At 39.9% G+C, this 26,061-nt stretch overlaps 6 protein-coding genes across 6 annotated transcripts; 2 read left to right on the forward strand and 4 right to left on the reverse strand.

Annotated features, from left to right (window-relative positions):
- The first annotated feature begins 1,245 nt into the window (after positions 1–1,245).
- On the forward strand, positions 1,246–2,287 carry SDH2-3 (succinate dehydrogenase 2-3). The gene is made up of 2 exons (XM_089153630.1): positions 1,246–1,787; positions 1,891–2,287. The coding sequence occupies exons 1-2, from the start codon at positions 1,246–1,248 to the stop codon at positions 2,285–2,287; spliced, it is 939 nt and encodes a 312-aa protein (XP_089009756.1).
- Positions 2,288–5,436: 3,149 nt separating this feature from the next.
- Positions 5,437–9,644, forward strand: TPR14 (tetratricopeptide repeat (TPR)-containing protein). Its single transcript, XM_089156160.1, has 7 exons — positions 5,437–7,108; positions 7,221–7,416; positions 7,507–7,679; positions 7,826–8,159; positions 8,265–8,466; positions 8,585–8,685; positions 8,807–9,644. Exons 1-7 carry the CDS (start codon positions 6,120–6,122, stop codon positions 8,966–8,968), a joined length of 2,157 nt encoding a protein of 718 aa, XP_089012286.1. The 5' UTR covers positions 5,437–6,119; the 3' UTR covers positions 8,969–9,644.
- Positions 9,645–11,909: 2,265 nt separating this feature from the next.
- LOC149026777 (uncharacterized) lies at positions 11,910–12,896 on the reverse strand. The gene has a single exon (XM_089153636.1). It carries the CDS (start codon positions 12,894–12,896, stop codon positions 11,910–11,912), a length of 987 nt encoding a protein of 328 aa, XP_089009762.1.
- A 4,524-nt stretch (positions 12,897–17,420) lies between these two features.
- On the reverse strand, positions 17,421–18,659 carry LOC149026778 (PLAT domain-containing protein 3-like). Its single transcript, XM_089156171.1, has 2 exons — positions 18,433–18,659; positions 17,421–18,345 (listed from the first exon to the last, which is right to left on the reverse strand). The coding sequence occupies exons 1-2, from the start codon at positions 18,505–18,507 to the stop codon at positions 17,857–17,859; spliced, it is 564 nt and encodes a 187-aa protein (XP_089012297.1). The 5' UTR covers positions 18,508–18,659; the 3' UTR covers positions 17,421–17,856.
- A 598-nt stretch (positions 18,660–19,257) lies between these two features.
- On the reverse strand, positions 19,258–20,341 carry LOC149026779 (PLAT domain-containing protein 3-like). Its single transcript, XM_089145774.1, has 2 exons — positions 20,155–20,341; positions 19,258–20,052 (listed from the first exon to the last, which is right to left on the reverse strand). The coding sequence occupies exons 1-2, from the start codon at positions 20,224–20,226 to the stop codon at positions 19,621–19,623; spliced, it is 504 nt and encodes a 167-aa protein (XP_089001900.1). The 5' UTR covers positions 20,227–20,341; the 3' UTR covers positions 19,258–19,620.
- A 152-nt stretch (positions 20,342–20,493) lies between these two features.
- LOC149026780 (plant/protein) lies at positions 20,494–25,538 on the reverse strand. Its single transcript, XM_089156180.1, has 4 exons — positions 25,187–25,538; positions 24,947–25,073; positions 21,564–21,753; positions 20,494–21,136 (listed from the first exon to the last, which is right to left on the reverse strand). Exons 1-4 carry the CDS (start codon positions 25,520–25,522, stop codon positions 20,914–20,916), a joined length of 876 nt encoding a protein of 291 aa, XP_089012306.1. The 5' UTR covers positions 25,523–25,538; the 3' UTR covers positions 20,494–20,913.
- Positions 25,539–26,061: the final 523 nt, after the last annotated feature.

Raw genomic sequence — 26,061 nt, forward strand, 5'->3', positions numbered from 1 at the left:
ACGACTCTCCGCTTAAATAATAGTAATAAAAAAAATCATGCAAATTGGACAATTACGGAAAGATGCATGGTGGGTCCATGAGATAATTGCCATGATAGATATAGATATAGATGGTTTCATTTCAGTACCGTATGTGTCTGGTATCATGTATCTGATGAAACCGATGCCACAAACTAATGATGGTAGCATATGGGAGATGTGATGGAGTAGACACCTCTGTTTCTGCTTCTGCTTCTGTTAAACGACAGCACTGGTTTCTGCTTCAAATAGATTCCGTTGAAAAAGAAAATCATAAAAATAAATTAAAGAGATTCCGTCATAATGCAACTATGCAAGACAAGGGATCTTGGTTGGTCTATTTGTAAGATCTTTTTGCCTCTGCAAGTCTGCATGCATTATATATAGTCCATCGTCTACTGCACTCTATGGTGTGGGGTGTGCCCCCTTGGCTCTAAGCTCTGATGGAGCTCGTCTGATGGATAATGATTATGACTTTCAGTACAGCCAGGCTAAGTGCATCGGAGTGAACACCCACGGCCACGGCCGTGCGCTGCATGTATCGCCATCCCATTAGACTTGGCAGTCTAGTGGCCTTGGCGTGATGAGAGTCTGACGACTGGCTCGTTGCAGAAAAGTCTCACTGTTGAATCTAGATTTAGTCGAGATTTCGATTTCAATTATTCATTTTCAACGGTCAAGATTGAGATTTTGACCATACATGTATAAGTATATAACCATGGTCCTATATATATATATATTACCGAATTTGAACATTGATCTCATTGTTCTGACCATGATGAGCTAATATATAGATATATAACTCTTCTAAGATGGGATGTTGCTGGCGCAAAGACAAGTTGGAAATGGTACATATCATGAAAGATTTGAGCTTGAGCAGGTACATACGGGGTTTGATGGGCTTTGAGATAATTCAGCCTTACTGGGCTAGGCTCAGGTTATCGAGTGGGCTCCATATACACACCGGATATGCAGGACCCAACCCATGTATGGTTTCTGAAACTTATTATGGTCATGGTCATCGATCTCAGGTATTTGCTGGAGCCAAGTACTTCACATGAGTCCATTACACGTTTCATCCATATAGCCATGTGGCTTATACTGCATGCGACCACCTTAATTTGAACCCCTTAAATTCGTCAGTGCACAGAAAGATCACTCTTGTTCCTTCAAGAGACTTTCCAAGGAAGGAAATCAAGAGAAAGATTGATCCTAATAGGAGAAACGATGTGGAGAAAGCAAGGTTCGAGTTTAACAAACACCAGAAACTGGTTCCGCAATGGCTACAATAAGGTAATTGCAAGTCTGTTAAGGGACAGAGGAGCTAAAAAGGCTGAAAACTTTCCAACCTTGGAGGGGCATCCAGTGGCACAAGAGTTTGCAGAATCAACGGTGGAAGCCCATGATTCATTACAATTACAAGAGAAGACGACCAAGGAGTTCAAGATCTATCGATGGAACCCTGACCGTCCCAACAGCAAGCCTTACCTTCAATCCTACTTGGTAGATCTCACTACTTGTGGTCCCATGGTGTTGGATGCATTGCAGAAGATCAAGGCCGAGGAAGACTCCTCATTAACATACAGGAGGTCTTGCAGGGAAGGGATATGTGGTTCATGTGCTATGAACATAGACGGTAGCAACACCGTGGCCTGCCTTAGGCCCATCAACACCGATACCACCAAGCCCACAACAATTACTCCCCTCCCTCACATGTTCGTCGTTAAGGACCTCGTTGTTGATCTCACCAACTTCTACCAACAATACAAGTAAGACCCAGATCGACCTCCTCGCTCTCACTTCTAGCTAATTTTAAGATCACGCATACAGTTCTCTTATCTGTCTTGTCTATGATGGCGTAAAAACGTACAGGTCGATTGAGCCTTGGCTGAAGACAAGGAAGAGACCAGAGGACGGGAGAGAATTCAGGCAATCACCAGCAGACAGGAAGAAGCTAGATGGGTTATACGAGTGTATATTGTGTGCTTGCTGCAGCACATCTTGCCCTTCCTATTGGTGGAACCCAGAAGAGTTTCTGGGACCGGCTGCACTGCTCCATGCTTATCGATGGATCTGTGATAGTCGAGATGATTTTGCAGAAGAGAGGTTGCAAGCTCTGACGGAAGACCAGAGGAGGCTGTATCGGTGTAGAACCATACAGAATTGCACCATTACTTGTCCTAAGAGCCTCGACCCTGCAGGTGCCATCCACAAGATGAAGGCTAGGCATCTCATCTCACTGCCTGTTGAGATGGTTGAAAACCAGTAGTGTCACTCTTCCCAAATTTGTTATTTAATTTCCCATAATGGCCTTCAACTATGGACCACTAAGGTTTTACTTGGCTTCATCTCTATTGGGGTCATGAAAGTGTGTTCTCCAGCTTTGGCTTTGGTTCAAAGCAACTTTTACCAGATGAGTACCAATGTACCCAAGCAACTATGGTGTAGACTAATGTACAAATATTTGAGCATGAGTGGTGTTTTTTTTTTTACTATATGTATGGTGTAAATATATAATTTGATGTATAACCGTAGTAGGAATTTTTCATTCGAACCAAATAAAATTAAAATACTAATGTATTACGAATAATTATTAATTATTGTTAGATTTTTGTTTTAAAGTAAAATAATAATATAATATACTATTTAGATAAGTTTTAAGAAATAAAATTAAAACTCTTATCTACCTAGTTTTGTTTTAGGACACTTGTTTATTCTTACTATATAGGACTCTTCTGGATGTATATTAGGTAATTTAGATTACCATATGTCTTTAGTTTCATATCGGATGGAGCTAATGATTATATGATTTATATATACATATATAGTTCCTAAGTAGGGTATGCCGGTAAAGAGTTAAGTGGATCACGCGCATACACCGAGTTTGACCGAGTTGGGCGTGGTTGTGGTAGTGGTCTGTAGACACTAGTCTAACCAGGCCGTGGGGCACTACAATATTATATAAATAATATTAAGTGTCTATGATAGGACTTGAGACTTGTAGTAGGGAAGCGACTGATCATACAGTCACAGCTCTCTAAAGGTGACCTTACGTACATATATAGCTCTCTGAAGGTGTCCATATGAGCCTATAAATAGAGGTGAAGCTCTGAACAAGTAAGTTACTTTGATTTTGGTGAGAAAAAAAACCAGAAATTCGTATTCTAGAGTTTAGAAAATTTCTTGCGTTTTTGTTTTCTTCATTACTATGCTGTGTACTACTTTCGTATTCCTTATCAAGTAGTATCTGTTGGAGTGCTAGCCTTCAGATCTAGGAGTTGTTGTATCTTGGAGGTGAGAACGTCAAGGTCAAACTCAGTCAGTCTTGAAGGGGGCGTTCGAATACCTTAAGGAAAATTACTGTTCGTACACTTCAACTCACCCTGTTCGAGTTCGTGCTGGTTTTCCTTTCGCTTCTTCTACTACATTCATGTAAGTGATTTTGACATAAGGTATCCTTTATATATTATTTTCTCCTTGATTCTATTATTGGTCTGTTTATACTATGCCTCTGGTCTTATGATTCTAACAATTATTAGTGGGTCAAAAGGACACATACAAAGGGATCTCTTTCAATTGGATTCTTCTATTGAACCACACGACTAAAAAGGGTTTATTTTTTTACAACTGATAAATGCAACATTTTTTATAAAAAAATTAATATTAATTATTAGTGGGTCAAAAGGACACATACAAAAGGGATCTCTTTCAATGGGATTCTTCTATTTGTGTTCATACATAAGAACCACACGACTTTTCTTATACAATTGATAAATGCAATATTTTTTGTAAAAAATTAAATGTAATATTAGATTTGTATATTATTTTATCTATGTATGGTAAGTGGAGAAAAGGAAGGGCAAATACAAGGACTCGGGTTGGGAGATAGGTTTTTATTTTATTTTATTTTATTATTTTTTACCTATGGTCTCATAGAATTTGTGGTAGTAAAGCGGTCGATGAGCACAGAGTACTCTCCTAATAGGGTGATGATTTGAATTCCATTTCTGAACCCTTTCAAATCTCCATCTCGTAAATGTCAAATGTATCCCTTTATTTCCATTTTCGAACCCTTTCAAACCTCGGATTAAAAACTACAAAGGATTACAAATAAAATACAAATGTCTTGGATATCTTGAGTTTTCAAGAGCTCGATGCCAAAAATTCCACTAGGTGGTTAACGCTCCTTTCAACAAAATGATAGTATACTATCGAGATTATTATTTTTTTTTTTTTGGTAAACAACACTTTTATTCAAAGAGGGCCAGGGGTGTTGGAGAACAAAGTTCCACCAACCACCCGGTGGAAGACGACCATTCTTTCAGGCCCGAAACCAAAAGGGCCTTCCTGGCTAAGAGATCTGCAACTACATTAGATCTCGTAGGAATAAAGGCAGGGTTACAATGTATGAAGTTATCCATTAGATAATGAATATCTTGTATCAGATGTTCCACTATTATCGCGGGTTGAATCTCACCTTCAAGGTACTTGATGAACTGCTTACAATCTGACTCAACTAAAACTGACTGATACCCGCATGCAAGCGTCTCCAAGAGTCCCGCTTGAAAAGCAAGAATTTCACCTTCTTCAGCCGAATTACAGCTTTCGGGTAATGACGAAGCACTCAAGATTTTCCCCTTTGCATCTAGTATAATAATGCCTGCACCACCCTGTTGTGTACTTGCAACCCATGAAGCATCTGTATTCACTTTTACAAAACCTCTTGGAAGAAATTTCCAATTCGACTCCTCATTTTTAGTTGAGTAGATGTAGCAGGGGAATGTGTCTCAGCCACAATGGTTGCACTTGCACACTCCAACCCAAACATTTGAAGTAGTGTTCAAAGCTATAATAACCTCAAAACAATCTGAAAAAACCACTAACTTGTGTAAATTTGAACCAAACCGGTTTTTTGTTTAGGTAATATGAGGCAATCCTATTTTTCAATCGTTGAATGAATTCCAATTTCCAACCACTACATGCCCTCAAGTCACTCAAAACATCAAGTGGAACCCTCGGCTTGGGCTTGGGCTGTGCGATCCTGACCGTCGGTAGTCGGAAGGAACTCCTAATGATGGAAAGAAAATAATAATAATTGTTTAAAGGAGGGAAGCAGTCTTAAAAGCATCTAATACAGCTGGGTATCATACGTGGGGAACACTCATAGCCCACGAACTCTTTCCCATCGCTTAGCTGTAAAAATGAGAAGAAAGAAATAATAATAATAAAAAAATAAAAGATAAAAATCTGACAAAGATGGAATTTGTTTGTGCTTGTCTTCTAAAAGTGTGGTATTCTGTCCTCTTAATTCCAGAGATCCATAATTTTCTCAGAACCGGATATTCCGGTGCTCCATACTTTGTCCTCATTGCACGATCACAATTTGAAAAACAATATCTGAAATAAAACTGAATTTCTAATACTAATTTCCTTTTTCTTTTCCTAATTTTCTTTTTTCGCCGAATCGTCGATTTTTTCGATTCTCGTTCAGAGAAACAAACATAGGACAAGAAAATCGATTTACACACAAAGAAACAAGCTTCCTTCCTAGCCACTCCAGGAGGTCGTGTCGTGGGTTGGGGGGTTCAGAAAAATTACATAATCTTCCTGGGGTGGTGGTGGTGGTGGTGGTAGGCTTATGATCGTGATTCTAGTTCAAACAATCTTTAATCTTTCTTCCTATTATTATCTTTTAATTTAATTTTAATATATAAAGTGGCGTGGGTTCTCCCTCTCCCTTCTGATTTATTTTTTTTGGCTACTTTTTTTAAAAGAATTATCATTTCTCGAATCTGTTCTCGTCTTTGGTTAGTTGGTTAGTCAGCTTTCTCTCCTCGATATGATTCAAAAACTTGAGATGGTTTGAATTGTTCTCTGGTGGATTGGATACAGCTGCCGGGGACGGGCAATTTCCCGGCAGTTTGCCGCCCTTGGTTGACCATTTATGATTGTTTCTTTTCCTTCTAATTCCAAGATTGGAGTTCAAACCTCTCGATGTGTTTTACATATGTTGTCTCAGAAATGATCCGTTCTTCATAGAAATCGAGCCATCAAAAAACTGTTGCAGACAGACAGAGGAGGAGGAGGAGGAGGAGGCAGAAATGGCGGATCTTTCGCCGGACAAGAAATCGGGTTGTGGTGCGATGCTTCTCTATGGATTCCGAGGCCGAAGCTTCTGGCCCAGAAGAACACAATCATCGAGCGATTTATCCACACAAAACAAGACCATTTTGAAGCTCCCCAGCTCCAATTCGAAGAGGAGGCGTGACGGAGTCGAGGAATCCGAGAACGCCGTAGAATCTCCGCCAAAGCTACCCGATAAGCCCCCTGCTAAAGCAGCCCCTCATAATGTTAAGGCTTATCAGCATCAGCAACCCAGAAAACCCTCCTATGGCGGCGATGGAGGAGCTTTGGTGATTGCTTCAAAGACTAGCACGGCAATAACAACCAAGGTGGTGCCCACAAACCAACAAGTTGGACAAGGAAGAAGAGTGCCAAAAGAAGCGATTGGAATTTCAGGGGAGCTCGAAATCATGATCGCCGATCATCAGAGGTCCAAGGGAAACAACAATCTGGTTCGAGCTTCGTCAAGCAACGTGTTCCTGTATGGTCATTTGGGTAATATTAGGCAACCAGGAGCTGGAAATCAACAACAACCCACTTGCGATTCCACCGCCAACAATGTTATGGAATACCTCCCCAAAACTTCTCGAGAGAATGCCAACAACGCTAGAAAGTTAAACGGTAACAATGGTGGTGTAATGGGCAATATAGTGAGGAAAGTTAGTAACGAAGAGAGCCAAGAACCGCCGCAATCCCTTTGTCGAGCTCTGTCGAGGAGATTAGATCCAGAGGAATTGAAGATCATGGGTAACGAGGAGTTCAAGGAAGGTAGGTTTGCAGAGGCCTTGGCATTTTACGATCGAGCCATTGCGTTGGATCCAGAAAAGGCAGCTTTTCGGAGCAACAAGAGCGCGGCCTTGACCGGCATGGGTAGGCTTCTTGAGGCCGTTTTCGAATGCAGAGAAGCAATCAAAATAGACCCTTCTTATCGAAGAGCGCATCAACGTTTGGCCACATTGTATCTGAGGTACTGCACGTTATGTCTATATCATTATTATTATTATTATTATTATTATTATTATTATTATTATGTGAAAAGCCCAAAATGTTTAACGATGGATCTATCTGTGTTATCTCAGATTGGGAGAACCTGAAAAGGCTTTGAATCACTATAAGCAATCTGGACCTGAGGCCGGCTCTGACGATTATAAGAAAGTTCAAGATGTTCATAAACATGTAAACAGATGCAACGAAGCTCGGAGGATGAAGGACTGGCAGACACTGCTTAAAGAAAGCAGAAGCGCTATATCCTCCGGCGCCGATTCAGCTCTTCAGGTGATTAACTGAACCACCGCCGGTCATTTTTCATTTTTTAAATAATGATAACCACTAACGTGGGGTGCGTTGGCTTTTGATTGGTTGAAGATCTTGGCAATGGTAGCGGAGTCATTACTGAAGCTTCAGAAACATGAAGATGCCGTGACCACGTTAACGAATGGGCCAGCCTTCAACGCGGACGACTGCACTAAGTTCTTTAGCCCCACCACCTACTCTTATATATTACAGATTCGTGCCCTAGTTGACATGGCTGCCGGCAGGTTTTTAAGTTTTAACATCTTCTCAATCTCGTTAGATTTGATTGATTATTCACATCTGATTTGGAGATTTGGGAGATTTGGAAGGAAAGAAGGGGTTAAATTGGTCAAATCCGTCAAATTTTGTTGGTTTTCTTTTTTCTCAATAGGTTTGAGGACGCCGTAGCGGCAGCGCAGCGGGCGACACGATTAGATACCGGAAACAGAGAAGTGAATGCAGTGGTGAGGAAGGCTAGAGCGGTGTCGGCGGCACGGAGCGGTGGGAACGAGTTGTTCAAAGCATCCAAGTTCACGGAGGCATGTGCGGCGTACGCCGAAGGGTTACAGTACGATCCGCTGAACTCGGTGTTGCTATGCAACCGAGCCGCTTGCCGATCCAAACTCGGTCAGTTCGAAAAAGCGGTTGAGGATTGCACTGCCGCACTCAACTTGCGTCCTTCTTACAGGAAAGCCAGACTACGCCGAGCCGACTGTTACTCCAAGGTGCGTGTCAGCTCCATCCCTCACTCACTCACTACTGTCTCGTGTTACTTAACAAACCGCGCGTGAACTGAAGTTAGTTATTCCAAATTCCAATACCGTTGTTAGTTGGAGCGGTGGGAGGCAGCCATACAAGACTATGAGACGTTGAAAGTTCAAATGCCGGCGGCGGCGGATGAGGAAGTGGATCGGGCCTTATTGGAGGCCCAGTCGCAGCTCAAGAGGCAGAGGGGCCAGAATGAGGTAGCCCACAATGACGTCATCGTCGTTTCCAGTAAAGAGCGCTTCAGACACTTGGTGATGTCACCTGGTAAGTGATCAAGAAATCTTCACATCGTGCATGGATCGATTATTATTATTATTATTAAGTAGTTGTTACCCTGGGCGTGAATGACTACAGTGCCCCTGGTGTGTAATTGTATTGACAGGCACGTCTGTGGTGCTCTTCTGCAACGAATCCGTGGATGAGGAAATCTTACAAACCATGACAGATCTGTGCAAGACTTACCCGTCGGTCAACTTCCTCATGGTCTCCACCATAACCCTTGTTTTATTAATTTTTAATTTGGTGGATGGATGGATGGATGGATTGACTTGCTTGCTTATTTAAGTTGTTTTTTAATTCAATGAGGGATTTTGATATGGATTAGGTGGACGTTGAGGAGCAACCGATCTTGGCCAAATCAGAAGAAGTTGAAGGGAGTTCGGCGCAACCAACCATTAGGATATACAGGAATGGATCGAGGGTGAAAAACATTCCCTGCGAAGACATCGAGACGTTAGAGAGCTCTGTTAAATATTTTATCAGTTGACGTAAACAAACAAACAAAGATTCCCCTCAACTAATTTGTGATTTCCCCAAACCCTCCTCCCCTCTTAATTCTTTCCTTCCTCGTTTGAAAGGAACCCATGAAGGAAAGGAGACAGACGTATGTAGCAGGAGAGAGAGGGGCTCACAGGTTGTAGGCAGAGAGATATGGAGGAAGAGAAACTCATGCATGCATGCAAGCAAGCAACATGTAAAAAATCAAGGAAAGGCTTAACAAAAATTTAAAAATAAAATTTGTAGAATTGGGTTTATGGGTCGTGCATTTTGCTTGATTACCTTCTAGCTAGACGTTAACACATATTTTCTGTCAACATAATTGAGGGAAATTTTGGGGACATGGTGGGTGATGGGGGTAGACGATCTGGTTTCAAATCGAAGCGTCCGGAATAGTTTTTGAATTGGTCAAGTTTCTAGTTTTAATTGAAATTAAGATACACAAATTGGAAGGTAGTTAGGGGCCTTGGGGTCGTCTTGTAATTTGCTTTACAATTTTCTCCTTTTGTTTTAGTTTTCCTTTCTAAGAAATGGCCGAATTCATACATTCAATAGTCAATTGTACTGTACACATAAATAAATGGAGTTGAAGCATGGAATCATACCTCATTCACATCCCATCCCATGAAATACTCTTTCGAGCCATCCATCATCTGAAGTATTTTTTAATTGTTACGTGGCTGTGGCAAGGAAAAATGGGCACCTTAACTGTTGACAGCACACTACGGCGCGTTAAAATCTATATACACAATAGTAATAAAGGGCTCAACATTCCAAGGATCTCTGGCTTCTCTTATTTGGGGATAAGCAAAAGTTTCCAAAGTCTGCTTCTTGTTTTTCATGAGTGATCAACAATCCCGTGATTGCATCCATGAGGCATCATTACACTTCACCCTTCCTCTATTCAGATCGAATTTATTAATCATCATTTAATATAATTTAGAGTTCTTTCTTGGGCTTTAGCTGTCTTCGGATCGTGTAATTCGTTCGTCATGAGAATTAAAAATAAAAGAAAATCACAGCCCTAGAAATAGAATCTCTCGTCCTTCCACAACCCAGCACTAAGTGTACATGGTGTGTCCTGATGGAAAGGAAGTTTTCGTGGAAACAGTTGGTTTCTGCTTCTTCAAGGAACTGAGCTGAACTGTTTAAGAATGTTATTATAAGTTCTATTGATTACATGATTCCCTAGCTAGAGACTAGAGAGACGTCTCATGTCTTATTATTGTTGTGAACCGATTGATCGTTAGTCCAGTTATCCAGGGTAACTTTGACGGATTGTCTCTATGGAAGAATCCAATGTTCTTGCAAATTTTATTCACATATCTTTTTGCTTTCTTTTCCGTGGTTTAATCACTGCTTACAACCTAAAGCCATTCCAAATGTATTTGACTCCGACCCCTGAAATGATTTATGAGTTGAAAACTTCACAAGTCAGTACGTAATGGTGTATTCCCTATGGGTGTTGATGTGATCCCTCCCCATCGCAACTCTCTCAAGGCCGGCCTGTGTTTCTGACATTATATGAAACCCTTGATCTAATAATTAAAGAAGAATAATCTTTTACCAAGAAAAACGATTTAAAGAAGAATAATCAAAGGTGAGATCGCTTATTTAGAGATAATTAAAATATATACATCCACCTATAATTATTCAATCACACGTAAAGGTGCATGTCAATATTGAACTGAGATCATTTCTTGAAACAACAAATGATTTAAAAGGTTACAGTTTAAAAACATGGCATCATTTATTTAAGGGAAATTCTCAACACTACCACCTCTCATTGAATTATTCAATTTATCGATCAGACAAAGTCATAGACATGATTTTCAATCCCAAGCAATAATACTTCATAATAAATGGTAAGGTAACTTCTGAAGAACAAAGTAGTTAAGTTTAAATCAGCATATGATTTTTGAAATTATTTGATCTAAATAATCTGTGAAATTGATCTATTATGTACGTTGTGACTCAAATTTTTTATCTAACTTTGAAGATGGACCAACACCGACACGTTTGGTGGGTGATCTGAATATTCCAACCTGATAGATCAAGCCATTTCAATTGGGGTATATACATGTACCTTATGTTTGCTTAAAAGAATATTGAGAATAAGGGGATTTTTGGATTTAGGGTTTTGAGTGAAAGTTATATAATGTCCTTCTTAGAGATTGATTGTGAGATTTCTATTGTTTCTTTCTTTTATATAGTGAAAAGTACTTCTCTATATCTATGGACGTAGTACAATGTATTGGTTTGTAAACTACATTAAATCTATGTGTTTTCAATTTTTTTATTAATTGTGATTTCATGATGTTGGTTTTAACATGGTCTAAGATAAACCGCTTATTCCCAACAACTCCACCCCTGCCCCCCCCCACCCCCACCCCCCACCCCCACCCCCAACAAAAAAAAAAAAGGGTCTAAGACCATCTGTAGCCATCTTAAAGTAAAATTCTCTCTTTTTAGTTTAGACATGTATTAAAAATTTAACAATCATGTCTAACAATTTAACAATGAAAGTTTTTTCTATCCAAGTGGATGTAGAATCTGGATTGAAATAACCTTCCAAAAATAATTCTTAACATATGAGGATGTTGTAGAGAAAATAAGACAATCACTGTTTGGATGAGAAACAAAAAATTTCCTGAAGTCATTAACCTGTACTGTACATACATACATGAGCAAACCCATTTTAACAAGAGAACAAGAGATGAAACGGAAGTGTGAACTCTGTACAAACTTCTGGACACAGTCCCAATTTAAAAACTGCTTGGGTAGCCCAAATTAACTGAAAACATCCCCAGAAGAAAAGGGGTGAAGTTATGTAAAATACCAGCTGCCACAGCAAAAATAACATTATTCAAGAGATTTTAAGAGAGAAAAAAATTCAACAAACTGGCAAGTTACCATGGTAAGTTTCATCCTCATCTCTTCCAGCTTCGACTTCTTGATAGTGGATCTCTATTTCCACCAAAAACCCAAGTCTCTTTAGCAATATCAGGAGAGACTTTGTGCAAGTGATCAGGGGCGCCATAGCTCATCAACACCAAACTCTCTTTCTTTTTCTCTTCTTCTGAAACCAGCTTTTGCATCTTTCCTTCTTTTTCTTTTTCTTCTTCTTCTTTCTGGTTCTTTTCTAACCACTCTTTTACTGGGGCAGACCTGCAACGCATCAGCAACAGAGCATTCTTTGGTGGAACAGAAGGAGCAAGCACTGAATCCTGATGACAAGATTCGTCTTTGTCATCTTTTCGACCCCCAAATTTCTCTTCTTTTTTACTTGACCCATTACCCTGATTTTCCTGTAGTACCATGAACCACTTAGAAAAGACGGTTCTTGAGGTGCCACTGTCTCTCTCCTCAATCTGCACCTGGTTTTCTTCCTCGTGTTCTTCTTCATCCACCTCTTCATCGGACGTGACATCGGAACCACGGAAAGAGCCGAAACAGCGTAAATTGAACCGGAGGCTTCTTAAACAAGCCGAGAAATGCATTATATCTTTCTTGAATCCGACACTTTCAAGCCATGATGGTTTCTTCTTGTCCTTCATATGGTTGTGGAGTCTCTCGATGTCTTCCATAACTGATTGCCAGTTCTTGCTGGAACTCTGTTTCTGCTTGACTTTGATCTGGCCTGCACAAGTGACCTTGGGGGAGGTTGGCTCGGAGATCTCCGAGCCCGAAGGATTGGTTTTGGTCCATATGAGAGGGCTAGCTTGACCTCCTCTGTTGTTCGATCTTGAGAGAGGCGTTTGCCGGCTGTAGAGGTGGCTGTGGTGGTGGCGCTTGGTAGACTCAGAGGGACGACCTGGGCTGCAGATGGGCTTGGGTGTAAGAGTTAGATGGGCTCGAGAAGGAAAACACACCAAGAGGTCTGTGGTTGGAGCCCATTTACCTCCTCTTCCTCTCATCTGCTTCAATGCTTCAAATCTTTCTTTGTTTCTCTCTTCCAGCCTTCCCTTTCTGCTTGCTCTGGCTGCTATGGTTTCTGAGTTGTGTAAGTTCTTGGAGAATGTGTGTGCTTTTGTATTAAAAGAGAGGGAGAGGGAGAGAACAGCCTCCCCTTGCTCTTGCTTTTTCTTTCACGGTCTCTTTTTCTTTTGGTTTATGCATTTGGTTAAATTTTCACCTTTCTCTTCTTTTCTAGACTTTATCTGGAGTTCGGTTGGAGACTTGGAGAGTTGTCACGGGAGAGCTTCCCCACAAATTAATAAACTAAAGAAAAGCTAAAGCCCAGGAGCCCTCGGTTCTCTGTTTTAGGTCCAACCCTATCACTTATAGTAGCTAATGTTACCAAATTTTTTCAAACAGCTGCCAAACCAACTCAAATCTTGTTTGTCGATATATGACTAATCTCAACAAGAAGAGTCGACACTAGCAAAAAAGCAAAAGGAAAATGCTACTTTGAAAATCTTGCTTGTTTGTTTTAACCTTAGACAAATGCCACCAGAAAGTATTTGAAAAATCTGTGATTGATTAAAGCAACCATCCATAATGAAAGCAGGTGGCAATGCAATTGAGAGCATGAGAGGATGGCCCCCTCCACTATCCCTTGCGGTGGATTAGACTTCTTAGCTTTGTCTGGAACCTTCCATGAATGAAGAGGGTCTACTATAGTACTATATACTTCACAAATTATATGACAGATAATAGTATAATCTTCTTCTCTTGTTCTTCCTTCTGCTTCCTTTAATACAGAATTAAATCTTTTCCCTTTTAATTGCAGAAGCAATAATAGAATGTCAGTGGCAAATCTAAAGACAGGGCTCCCCAGTTTTTGAGATTTGTTTGTTACTGGACATGGGTGTGATCTATGGAAGTCATATAGGGTTTGGGCTTTCTTAAACACTGATCATCCAATCAATAAAGAAGCTGTCTTCTTAAGGAATGAAAAAAGAGCTTTTTTAGCTTCTTGTAATTCCTTATTTTCGTTTAGGCTTTAGGAAAAGCTTGAAAGGCATGGGGCCTAGCTAGAGAGAAGATTTAAACTTTGCATGAATTAAAGAGAATATTAGAGCATCTAATCATAGTTGCGAGATGTTTTGCAATTGCTGTCTCATACAATATGATTTATTGGTGGGAGAAAGCAGATAACAAAGGGAAGATTCGTCCCTTGATGAGAGGCATCATTCACTTCAGCTTTAAATTGAATATTCTAACAACTTGAAAAATTCAAATGAGGATTTCAATTTCGATCTTGAAGCAAAATTTTCTTTCGTTCCAACTTCCAATTGATAAGACTCATGAATTCAAACTAAAATGGAAACTACACCAAAGCTGCCTTAGTGACTAACATGTATACCGATGGAAAAATTATGTTAATTTTTTTTCTTTTCAAGAGAATAATGCAACAGTGGAACTTTCTTGTTATTTAAAGCCTCACATTATATTTGTGTTAGGGAAAGATACATAACCATAACCATGAATAAAAACACAAGCAAAACATACAATAAGAAGGAATTCATTACAAAATTGTCTGCATTGAGAGGGGGGGGGGGGAGATTTCCACTATTTCTTGGGAGAAAAAGATTCTAGTATTTCTTAAAAATCTCTCTACTTTACGAAGTGTTACTCTTTACTTATCCCAAACTTAGGTATCCCACAAAAACAATATTTCTAGGGAAACCCAAATGCAATCGCCATATAATTAGTACCCTACCAGTGTACAAGTAATTGATCCACAAAATACAGTTTGGGGGCACAACTGAGGATATTAGTTTGGATTTTTCTTTCTATATTCATGTCTTTATCATCTTAAGTTTTATAAGGCCCTTGACAATAGGAGTGGAGATCATTTGCTCTTAACCTGCTTGTGCTCCCATCCTCCTCCACTCGCAAATGCTTGAAATGGACATCCCTGTGTTATGCCTTATGTGAGAGGAAATATGGGGGCAAAGGCAGATTGGGTGGCGAGGATTTGAATCCTTGGATTAGTTAATAGAAAGTATTTCTAGACAAAATGATAATGCCATAATAATTTGGGCAAAAAAAAATAATAATAATAATAATGCCCATGACCATGGTTTAGGTGGAAAATTAATATAATCTTAGTTGTAATAAAGTCTATAATCATGATTATGATGGAGAATATATTCAAAATGTCCTTACTTATTTAACCATAAGGGACTAAGCTTAGAGATCAAATCCTTCTCATAAAGATGGCGCTCAGGAGTCCATCTTCAGATGAATTTTCCAAGTGAGAGAATGCTACAAGTTGAAAATAGTGCAACCTTTTCACACGCAAACACACTCTGTTTTCCTCCCACAAAAATTTGAATTCCTTAACCTATTACATCAGGTTGCTTTTTCTAAGTAAAGATCTTCGAAACATCTGAAATCCCATTTTACCCCTCAAATGAAATCAATTTGTGGTCTCGTTTGAGTTGATACTGTTTATGACAAAAAGCAAATAAGTGGGACATGTATGTAGTTGAGAAAGATCAATAAATTAAAAATAATTTTTATTTGGTAGAATAACTTAAAAATAATTAACATAAGTAATTGTGCTTTTTTATATTCAAATCAGGGATTCACATCCCCTGTAATTCCCTTCCCAACAATTCCCTGTAATTCCCTCATAAGATTGTGTCATGTTGCATTCAAGTAATCCAACGGTTATCTAATCTAAAATAAATTTGAATTTTATTTAAACCCACCCATAAATTTGAATTTTATTTAAACTCTAGTTTGTTGGGTAACCTTTGGATTACTTAAATGCCACATGGCACAATCCTATGAGGGAATTGCAGGGAATTGTAGGGAAGGGAATTACAGAGGATGTGAATCCTCAAATCAGCCATTGCGAACGGATTCACATCGTCTGTAATTCCTTTCCCTACAATTCCCTGTAATTCCCTCACAGGATTGTGCCATGTGGCATTTAAGTAATCCAACGGTTACCCAATTCAATCTAAATTTAAATTTTATTTAAACCCACCCATACATTTGAATTTTATTTAAACGCTAGTTTGTTGGGTGACCGTTGGATTACTTAAATGCCACATGGCACAATCCTATGAGGGAATTATAGGGAATTGTAGGGAAAGGAATTACAGACGATGTGAATCCATTGCGGACTGTCTGTTTTCGTCTTTGAAAAAACCTTAGCGATCTGAAGACTCCGACCGCCGCCACCACGCTTTGAGGTGGAGAGACTCCACCTCCACCTCATCTCACATCCCCTCCTCTCCCTCTCTCCACCTCTTTGTTTTTCTGGGTTTTTTTTTATTTTTTCACTGCTGCTCCCCTCCCTCTCTCCGACTCTCTCTCTCTCTCTCTCTCTCTCTCTCTCTCTCTCTCTCTCTCTCTCTCTCTCTCTCTCTCTCTCTCTCTCTCTCTCTCTCTCTCTCTCTCTCTCTGTTTTCTCTCCAACCCTTGTTCTGCTTTCTCCATCTCCCTCTCTTCGCCTCTCTCCCGTGACCGGTTTGGCGAAGGAAAAAAAAAAACTCTAAAGTTTCTCCTTCTCTTCGTCTCTCTTTCATCTCTATTTTCTTTTTTCCCAATCGGTGAAGCTCTCTCTCTATGTTTTTCCTTTTCCCCCAATCGGTGGAAGCTTTCTCTTCCAGCTCTCTTCCATCATCTTTCTCCCACACTTCTACTCTCCCTCTCCTCCACTTGCCGTTTCCTCTGTTCATTTTCTCTCTATTTTCACAGCTTGAAGCCTCCGGCTTAAAAAAAAAAAAGAAAAAAAGGTGGTGGTTGATGCGAACTTGTTTTCTGCGGTTCGGGTGTTTTAAGGCTAGATTTTCGTCGTTCAGAACCGAGAGCCAACGCTCTTTGCTACAACAACCTAGTTTACGCATTTGTGGTGTTTTTTGCCTCCGCCCTTGAGGCGTGTTCTATGTTTATGTTCGTGTCCGTCTTTGTGGTGTGTCTCCGCAGGCGTTGGTGGTAGATAGGTATATCATATCCATTGTGTTTTATTGGTTTTGTAGTTGTTACAATCAAGGATTTATTGGGCTTGACCCATCCCTCAAATTTTATTTTTCTGTTTTTGTTTGGTGTTTGTCTATATTTTCTTTGAAGGTTATGAATGAATGTTAAACTTTTGGCCCAAAAAAAAAAACCTTAATAATATGGTGCACATTCTCTATAAGTTTCACCATTGGCTATAACCAATTTTTATCTATTTCAAATTAAAATTTAAAACATTGCATAACATTGTTTTCCACACGTCAACTTGGCATTTGTTACTCCTTGTTTCTTAGACGTAACTATCAAGGCTCGTGGTCATGGGTTCAATTCCTACCGGCGACATATGTAATATCCCTATCCCCATATATAAAAAACACCTTTGTACCAAAAAAAACTACAAGGCCCCGGTGATAACCATCGGCAATTTACCTTTCGGGTTTCGGGTATGCTTACAGGATCGAATCTGGGCCAAAATTTAAAATTTTAATTGGACTTTACTTTATAGCCTATCTATATGGGCTTTGAAATTAGCGCTTTTATTTAATTCGGTAAGAAGTAGACACGTGACATCTTGTCTTTATCGATGGACACTGTGAGCCCATTGTCAGAAAAATCTTAAGAAGGGCGTTTGTGTAATTGGGATTGGGCAAGTGTCGACTTTGGTGCGGGCCGCTTCCCCATAATTGTAACTAATGGGGGGCATTGAAGAAGGCAACGACAAACAGCTGGCCGGAGAAAGCCCTGAGATCGATTTGTCGAGAGAGGAAAATTGACCTAATCTGGGAACAAAACTGAAATCAATTTGTCGACAGAAAAAAACTGATCAAGATCCAAGGAAAAAAGTGAGAGATAGCCCGAAAATACCTAAATCATAATTCTCAACAGTTATGATTCAAACTAGGTAGGCAACATAAAGCACACTCATCTTTATTCTAGAGAATGACGACTAGTGATGATCTAAACGGAAGCCAGGACCTCCGACGGGAGATGAAGCCGATGTTTCTTGTGGTTCTTGCCGGCGGTGCTGTGGAGAACGTCGCGGGAGTAAGGGCAGTAATTCCTGATAGCGGTGAGCTCGTAAGGAGAAGCGTCAAGCGCGATCCATTGCTCCACCGTGAAGAGCTGCTGTGCGCAATTGATATGAGGGCCGGTTGAAGTAACCTCCACATAGTTGCAGTACCAACCATGGTGAGCTCCAGATCCGTCGGATGTGAGGTTCATTGCGCACACAGATGTCTCCAAACATTTTCCCCTGCCGCTGAAGATGTCAAGGTTTCCCCTCTCGAAGTAGTCGTGGCCACTCTCCATTAAACCTCCCCAGAGCTCCAGATTGGGGATCACCACATAGTTCCCTACCTCATCGTATAGGGTTACGCCAATGTTCGAGTCTGTTCCTCCCTTGAAGATCGATCCAGTCCTCACGTACACTGTATAGACACAATCATCCTGCAAATTGCATGTTCAAATCACATCCCCTCATTAATCAACAACAGTGGTAAGATAAGATAAGATAAGAACAGATCCATTACTTACGGATTGAGCGATAATGGCGGAGTAGAGGACAAATGCGAAGAAGAAGTAGAAGAGACAATGATCTTTCACCTTCATTGCTGTCAGGGTCCCTGGATTTCCCTTTCTATTACTACCTTATCTGGATCGGAGATGGAGATGGAGAAGTGAGACGTGGTGATTTTATAGCAGTGAAGTGAATGACTGATGCTGGATAAGCACAAATTAAGATTATTCTGGAGCGGAATAGAGTAGAGAGGACATCATGCCACCACAGACCACACTCCACAAACCACAAGTTCTCACTTAGGGTCCCATTTACTTTATTGCCCTTTGGAACTCTTTTTTCATTTGTTTTTTTTGGGTCAACTACTCTTTTTCCATTTCATAATGCTGATAAATAAACGTGTCGGATTTCCATCATTGGATAATTCTCCAAAGATGCTTCGAACTTTGCTTCAGTCCTGTGCATTTAACGCGCAGGAGCGAAACAATTCAAGCCGTCGAATCAAGATCTCGAACATAATTTCTGATTTGAAGTTCTGCATGACAGTCCTGCGCATTTAATGAGAAAGACTGACGTAATTTTAAGGGATGCTTCACTGAGTTCTGCAGCTTTTTTCTACATTCAACCTGTATTTGATTGGTGTGAAATAAACAGTAGTACTTGGTGGATTATAATAGTTTTGTTTTTCTTATAAATTGAAAATTATACGATGTTAATTTTTTGTCAAAAATTTAATTATAAATTTCATGGTGTTTGATTTGGTTGAAACTTCACAGATTTTTTATTTTGTTAGTGCCAAATAATCGTGTTTGAGCGTGGAAAAATGTCTAATAATTTTGTAAGGAATTTTACATTCTTCTTATAAAAATTTTCTTGAAAAACCTATCTAAAATAGGATTCATATTTACAAGACTAATGTTTGCATTGATCAAACTCAAAAGTTCAAATATTGTCTAGCGGGCATCCCTATTTTGTTATTCCCCCAAAAAAATCTTACGACATGAGTAGCATGATCATGTGGCTCACAATTTTTTTATTTTTTTTATTTCATCATCTAAGGGTATTTCAGTAAATAATGACTGGCCCTCTTACTGAAGAGAACACCCCGTCCGACACCATACATGAAAAACAATTAACACAAAAACAATGAACAACTGCAAAACGGTCAAACTCAAGTCCGAAGGGATCTGATGGTACGAAAAGCTTCATATGGTTCTTGGAAGGGGAAGATCATCGTATGGGCAATAATTCCTGATAGCAGTGAGCTCATAAGGAGGTGCATCTCTAGCAATCCATTGTTCCACTGTGAAAAGATTCTGGGCACAAGGGATATGGGCACCAGTAGTAGTAACCTCCACATAGTTGCAGTACCAGCCATGGTGAGCTCCCGATCCATCGGACGTGAGGTTCATTCCGCACACAGGCGTCTCCAAACACTTGGCTGTGCCGCTGAAGATGTCAAGGTTTCCCCTCTCGAAGTAGTCATGGTCTTCCCTCATTAAACCTCCCCAAGCTTCGACATCTGGTATCCCCACAAAATTTCCATTTGCATCATGCAGAGTTAAGCTAATGATTGAATCCGTTCCTCCCTTGAAGATCGATCCCGTCCTTACGTAGACTGTGTAAACGCAATCATCCTATATAATTAATAAACCTCATCAATTCATTCATCCATCAATTACAACAGACAGTAGAGAAGATACGTTCTTGGAGACAAAGATTCTAGTGATGCTACTTACAGATTGAGCAATAGTGGCGCTGGAGAGGACAAGAGCAAACAAGAAGAAGAACACCCTCGTTCCCATCATCATGTATATGATTTTAGATTAGTGATCTACTGATCTGGTCATTATATAACAGTGTTTTTTTCCACAGAGAGCCACATGGCAAACAGGCACGTTGGGAACCTCGGAGGTTCTGACGTGCTATCAATTTTTTCATTTAAATTACAAACGAGCAGCACACTACCAAAATTATTGATATAATCAGCGTTGATATTTAATAAAAAAATAAAAAGCATCTTCTTAGCATATTCGTTTAACTTAATATTCTCAAAATAAAAAAACAATGATCTAGAAAGTTAATTTATAAAATATTTTCAATGAAAAACAGAAATAGGGTATTGAGTTCCTCTTTGATTTTATGTGGTTTTTTCCTTTATTTATTTACTTTTCTTGTGAATTGTAGAATAAGTGTATCGATTTATCTGATCTAAAACAAAAAATTCCAATTCCTTGTTAAAGGAACCAATAAAACTATAAACTTTCCCACAGCTACAGCTACCTACCCAACCATACCTGCCACACAATCACCAAAAGGAAAATGTGAGGGAGTGAATTGCAGATCTCTACACGGATGCAGAAATTCTAAAATCTTCAGTATAAATACAATGCATTTTAGATCAGCTACAGCAGATTTTCCTATCCAAAATCAAGTTAGTTAACAACACTCAGTAACTCTAACATCTTACAAATCTCTCTCCCGTGGCCACAAGCTTTCTAATCAAACTGCTGCCGAAGCTGCATCTCTGTTTCACTCTTCCAAGCTGCGTGAGTGGATTGACCTTTCATTCTCTTGCTCTTCTCCTTGTCTTTAACGGTGGATCCTTTCTTCTTTTCAGCAACTTGACTTGGGTCAACAGGAGGGCGATCACCACACACAGGACAAACCATTCCTCGTGTATTTGAGAATGTCTTTGGTATCCCACATTGCAGGCACATCCTGGAACAGGCAAAATAAATAAATGAGTTGCAAATTTGATGGAACACACAAGGATGTCACAGGAAACAGATGGTAATGTAAAAATGAACATACGAACATCCTCACCCCCTCATTAGAATAAGCTAGATCTTTCGACTAAACCAACCAAGCATGTGTTTGGTGACAGAGCAGATGGAAGGACAAAACCAAACATTTAGTTTGTTATGTACAGGATTTTATGCAAGGCATTTTGTTGTTAGAAGAGGGTTGGTCTGAATCTATACGTTTCATTTTCCAAAGATTTACCAAATTCTAATCCTACTTATGGAATATCCAGTTCAAATTATGAAACCTTCAATCACAAACAGAAACAGAAGAACAACATAGATCATGACCAAATACTCCCTTTGAACAAATTATAGAAGTGAGAGATTAAACAAGAATTTACCTTAGAAGCTCTGAAGCGTCCTTCATATCAGGATTTGTAGCAGTCATTAAACGCTTGCCTTCCCCAACATTTGAGCTTGCAGAGCTTTTGGGAGGTTGAGCTGATGATGCAGGAGGCAAGCTTCCTTCAACATCACTTCTAACACGGTCACGAATTCCCACCAACTGAGCTTTGGACTCCATTACAGCTCCTGCAAAGAACACCAAGTTTTGTATTGCTTAAAATTACAGCCAGGGAATGAAAAATGCAAATTGAGTCTGAATGTTTAAATTCCAGAAACAACATAATAAAACATTCTTGAGTGACCAACTACTACTTAAACAATTAAGGTCTACAACTCCAACCCTCAACAGAAAAACACAAAACACAGAAAAAGAAGAATCCACCAAATCCACTTAAACCGTAGCTTACCACAAAATCCCACTGAAAATTTCCCAGTACGAAAACATTAACTCCCCAACAACAACAACAAAAAGAACAAACACACACACACACACACACACATATATATATATATAAAGAGAGAGAGAGAGAGAGAGAGAGAGAGAGAGAGAGAGAGAGAGAGAGAGAGAGAGAGAGAGAGAGAGAAGAAGAAGAGAAAAAAAGAGAGAGAGAGAGGAGGGAGTCCAGATATGGTGCACTTCCAAGGCCCTGGGTTCTGGTTAAATCTTGAAAGATGGATGGTTGTCAAGCACCTCTAGACCTCAAGTGGTTCCCACTGGGAGATCGGATGCTGCTGAATATATTCTATTAGAGATTGTCTTTAATTTTGTCTCGATTTTGTATTAGTTCCTATGAAGTGAAGTTAGCAGCTAAAGTTACCATATCATTTAGATTTATTTTCTTCGCAGTTTCTAATCAGGTTTCTATTTTATTGGACTGGAATAATTAGAAACTCTTCTCTTTGGGGGGTGGGGGGATGTTAACCCCATTGCCTCCTCGGGTAATAATTTATAACAGTTGCTGACTGATCTCTCATCAATACTTATTTCAATTGAATATGCTGCGTTGGATGGATCTATTATTGCTAGAAAAAGAGTAAGAAAATTCGAAACTTCTCGCTTTTCCCATCTTGTGTCAATTGTAACTTCAGAAACTAAGTAAGAAGAATTTAAATTAGCACAAAACTAATTCCAGAGAAAAAAATTGTTCAGGCAAAACACAAAAATCAAACCACACATAATGTATCTAAACTACAATTCAACTCATGCCAAGAAGCTCGTCTCTGCTGAGTGCCCCATCATTACATACAATGCAACCAAGTCCAATCAGTCATGCATCTCAAGCGAAACTTGATCTCCATGGCTCCTGACCAATTGGGTGCACTTTAGCTACAGGCACTGAACTTGAAGAAAATTACATACACTCAGATATTTTGTCAAGAACTTCAGCAACAGCTGTCCAACATGCGTTAAACATCCTGCAAAGATAGTCTGAAGGCTTGACCGTTAGCTGCAAAAGCTGTTCCTTTCAGCAAGCCACTGAATGGGAACCTCCACTGCTGAATTTTTCCTTTTTCTTCCTAACTACCCTTCACGGTCCCAAAAATGAGACAACAAAGGGTTTTATACAGCCCAAATGGGAGGGCTCCAGCTTGGTTCTTGCATAGTGTCAAAAGATAGAGAGGGCATGATAGAGATCAGCGACCTGTCAATTTTCGGAGTCTACTTCATCCAAAGATCCCTCCCCCCGTGAGATAACATCGGAAATGTATGCCTTCCCTTGTTTAACTTTTATGGCGTTCCGTAACCCACAGTAGATATAATGGCTTTTCGCAGCTAAGTCGCCCTAAGATGACAGACAGTCACTAAAGCATTGACAACACCTACTTATTAAGTGCCCAAACCTGTAGGTCAAATCATGCAATTGCACTGACCTCTTCTATAGTGTCAGTCCCGAAACACACACACAAATTTTTGTGGAAAGCTACTTCTACAAAATGTCAAACAGAGGAATTGTGAATAGTCCATGATAGACATACACACTGAACCCATCAAGGGTTTAGATTTCCCTATTCTTCTCCTCCAAATTCTGTTGGGCACTCACCAGTTTCATAACTTGATAAGCCTTAGAGTATAGCTCACCATCCCATCACAAAGAAGCATACCCAATAAATTCAGTGAGAATACATGCCAAAACTTGTCATATAAAAAAACCACTTGTCAGGAAAATCCTTTGTAGTTTAGTCAGCCAGTAAAGAAAATCCTAAGCAGTAATTCCCTTTTCCAGTCAAATTTTAGATCCTCAACCTTGTTGCCATAATCCCTGTCTGAGAACTGTTGGCTGACATCATTGGAGATAATTGACTCAGATTTGTATTCGGTAGTCCCAAACTAAGAAACTAGTGCATACCTCAGCAAGTCTTGCGAATTTGTTCTCATTCTGCTTGAGTATCTGCTATGCAGTTGTGAGTGTCTTCCATGAATTTGTCAAGTTTACTTCATTACACTGTTGATTTGTATAAACTACTCTCATAACATGTAAAGCTCAGGACAAGTAATGCGGAGGGTTTTGCCAGATTAAACTCTAGAAGAATTTCGACTCTAGTACCAATTCATTTGATGCCTGGTTCAGTACCACCCTGATTACCTATGTTTTGGCCCCACCCCAGTAATAAATGGCTCAATGGTTGAAGGTAAATCGCAATTTCATAATTTCTCTAATTGTCAGAGAAACAGAAAATAGAATTAGTGGGTAAATGTAATTAGTGGTAGAACAGAAGACAATATGGAGCTTCAACCTAAAGTATCAGAGCAACAAACAGCACCAAGACCCAAGATCCAAAAGTTCTTAGACCTGCTGATCTTATTCAACCAACTAGTTATTTCTTTAACAAGGATATGAAGGAGTCCGATTGACCCTAACAAAACAAATAGCTGTATCCTTCCCAATTATCAGGATTAGCAATTACTATAAACATACTGTCTACCAGGTTATAATTATGGAGTTAGAGCTTCTCTCTGAGGTTTGATTTACACTTTCGCCCTACCCCAAAACCACACACTTTGCTATTACTGATTAACAGAGGTTCCAATAGGCAAAACAAGTTAGTTATTGCTTGGCTTGGTTGTCGTCAAAGATCGCTAGCAAGCCCCAAGAACACCAAGTAAGCAAGCTGAAAGTTCAAAGAAAATTATGAGCTCTTTATTTGACGAACTCTCCACATATACCTGTTGCAACAACAGCCAATGTCCCAACATAGAGTTGCAAATAATTCTTCACCACTAGATTGAATAACAACGAAAGGCAAATATATAACCTTTCATACGGGTCCATTGATAGCAAGATGCGTGATGTGGAAAACAAAAGCATATAAATCCTTCAAAAATGAAATAAATTCGAATATATTTTCAAATTTTCAAATTTCTTTTTCCTCCTCTTACCAGCAGGCAGATCTTTCTTCTCTCTGCCTAATGCCGCACGGCCACCACGTTTGCCTCTGGAGTTGATGTCCTCCGTGGAAACGTACTCGGCAACGGAATTGTTGAGGAATTCCGGTGGTCCTGCAACCTCCATTAAAGATATAGACAAATTAAATTAGATTCAAATTCTCACTCGAAAGAAGAAATAAAAATTACTACTGTATTGTTCTGGGGTGGAGAATTAGGGCAACGGGTAGTTACTTCGGAGAATGCTTCGAAAGCTGATGGGAGCAAAGAATCGCCTGATTTTTTCGGAAGATCGAACAAACCATTATCGTCCGCATAACGCTTCCGGATGACTTTATCTTCGTCTTCGTCTGAGGAATTGAGGTCTTGAAACGGCTCTTCTTCCTCCTCCTGGGACGAGTACCCCTGAATGAGCGCTAAGCTCATAGTGCACTTGGGAAGGTGAAAATTCGGAGAGATTGCAGCAGAAAAGGGAGAAGCGCAGGTCCCCAAGCTCCGCCTCCAAAGCAAACAGCAAACCCCAACTCCAGTGGAACTGCAAATTCTGGATAGGGGGAAGGGGGCGGCCATGGCCAACCGCCACCGGAACCCTCCAAACTATTTCCAACGTACGAATAAAGGTGGGCTGGGCCAAGGTGAACGGAGTCCACTGCAGCCCAACAAAATTAACAGTGTAACACAACCTTGGGTTGGGTTCAGAAGTGGATTGGTCTCAGCCCATCTAAGTGAGGAGGCCGGCCGATGGGCCTACGAGCCCCCATCATCAACGATACGAGGGGGAAATATCCATTTGGGTTATCAGTTTATCACCAAATTTGTTAGCGCCAAGTCGATCTTCAAAAGGAAAATGAATTCAAGAAACATAAAACAAAAGGGATCCTAGAAAATTTTCATTCTCATTTTATCTATTTAAAAGAATCATCATTGAAACCCATTATAAAAAATGAAATGGTTGGTAACTATTAATATGGTCGGTTTGGACGTGAGTCTGGTTGGACCAACCAATCATGGTCGAACCAAGATTAGACCGCATGCCACGCTGTATGTGCCAGCTAATGTGCGGAAGTAGGCACAACAAACTTCACCTAAATTCCCATATGTGGTTCTTG

The sequence above is a fragment of the Hakea prostrata genome, chromosome 1, assembly GCF_041222555.1.
Source record: "Hakea prostrata isolate BN-2017 chromosome 1, UWA_Hpros_2, whole genome shotgun sequence".
NCBI classification, from domain to species: Eukaryota; Viridiplantae; Streptophyta; class Magnoliopsida; order Proteales; family Proteaceae; genus Hakea; species Hakea prostrata.

What these genes read in the sequence shown, in the direction of transcription:
- SDH2-3 (XM_089153630.1), top strand. Translation starts at nt 1,246, where the DNA reads ATGTGGAGAAAGCAAGGTTCGAGTTTAACAAACACCAGAAACTGGTTC. An exon ending in AACTTCTACCAACAATACAA is followed by an intron (nt 1,788 to 1,890) that starts GTAAGACCCAGA and finishes AAAAACGTACAG; the next exon opens with GTCGATTGAGCCTTGGCTGA.
- TPR14 (XM_089156160.1), top strand. Translation starts at nt 6,120, where the DNA reads ATGGCGGATCTTTCGCCGGACAAGAAATCGGGTTGTGGTGCGATGCTT. An exon ending in GCGCCGATTCAGCTCTTCAG is followed by an intron (nt 7,417 to 7,506) that starts GTGATTAACTGA and finishes GATTGGTTGAAG; the next exon opens with ATCTTGGCAATGGTAGCGGA. An exon ending in GAGCCGACTGTTACTCCAAG is followed by an intron (nt 8,160 to 8,264) that starts GTGCGTGTCAGC and finishes TACCGTTGTTAG; the next exon opens with TTGGAGCGGTGGGAGGCAGC.
- LOC149026777 (XM_089153636.1), bottom strand. Translation starts at nt 12,896, where the DNA reads ATGAGAGGAAGAGGAGGTAAATGGGCTCCAACCACAGACCTCTTGGTG.
- LOC149026778 (XM_089156171.1), bottom strand. Translation starts at nt 18,507, where the DNA reads ATGAAGGTGAAAGATCATTGTCTCTTCTACTTCTTCTTCGCATTTGTC. An exon ending in CCGCCATTATCGCTCAATCC is followed by an intron (nt 18,346 to 18,432) that starts GTAAGTAATGGA and finishes TGCAATTTGCAG; the next exon opens with GATGATTGTGTCTATACAGT.
- LOC149026779 (XM_089145774.1), bottom strand. Translation starts at nt 20,226, where the DNA reads ATGATGATGGGAACGAGGGTGTTCTTCTTCTTGTTTGCTCTTGTCCTC. An exon ending in GCGCCACTATTGCTCAATCT is followed by an intron (nt 20,053 to 20,154) that starts GTAAGTAGCATC and finishes TTAATTATATAG; the next exon opens with GATGATTGCGTTTACACAGT.
- LOC149026780 (XM_089156180.1), bottom strand. Translation starts at nt 25,522, where the DNA reads ATGGCCGCCCCCTTCCCCCTATCCAGAATTTGCAGTTCCACTGGAGTT. An exon ending in GAAGAAAGATCTGCCTGCTG is followed by an intron (nt 21,754 to 24,946) that starts GTAAGAGGAGGA and finishes TGTTCTTTGCAG; the next exon opens with GAGCTGTAATGGAGTCCAAA. An exon ending in GACGCTTCAGAGCTTCTAAG is followed by an intron (nt 21,137 to 21,563) that starts GTAAATTCTTGT and finishes TGCCTGTTCCAG; the next exon opens with GATGTGCCTGCAATGTGGGA.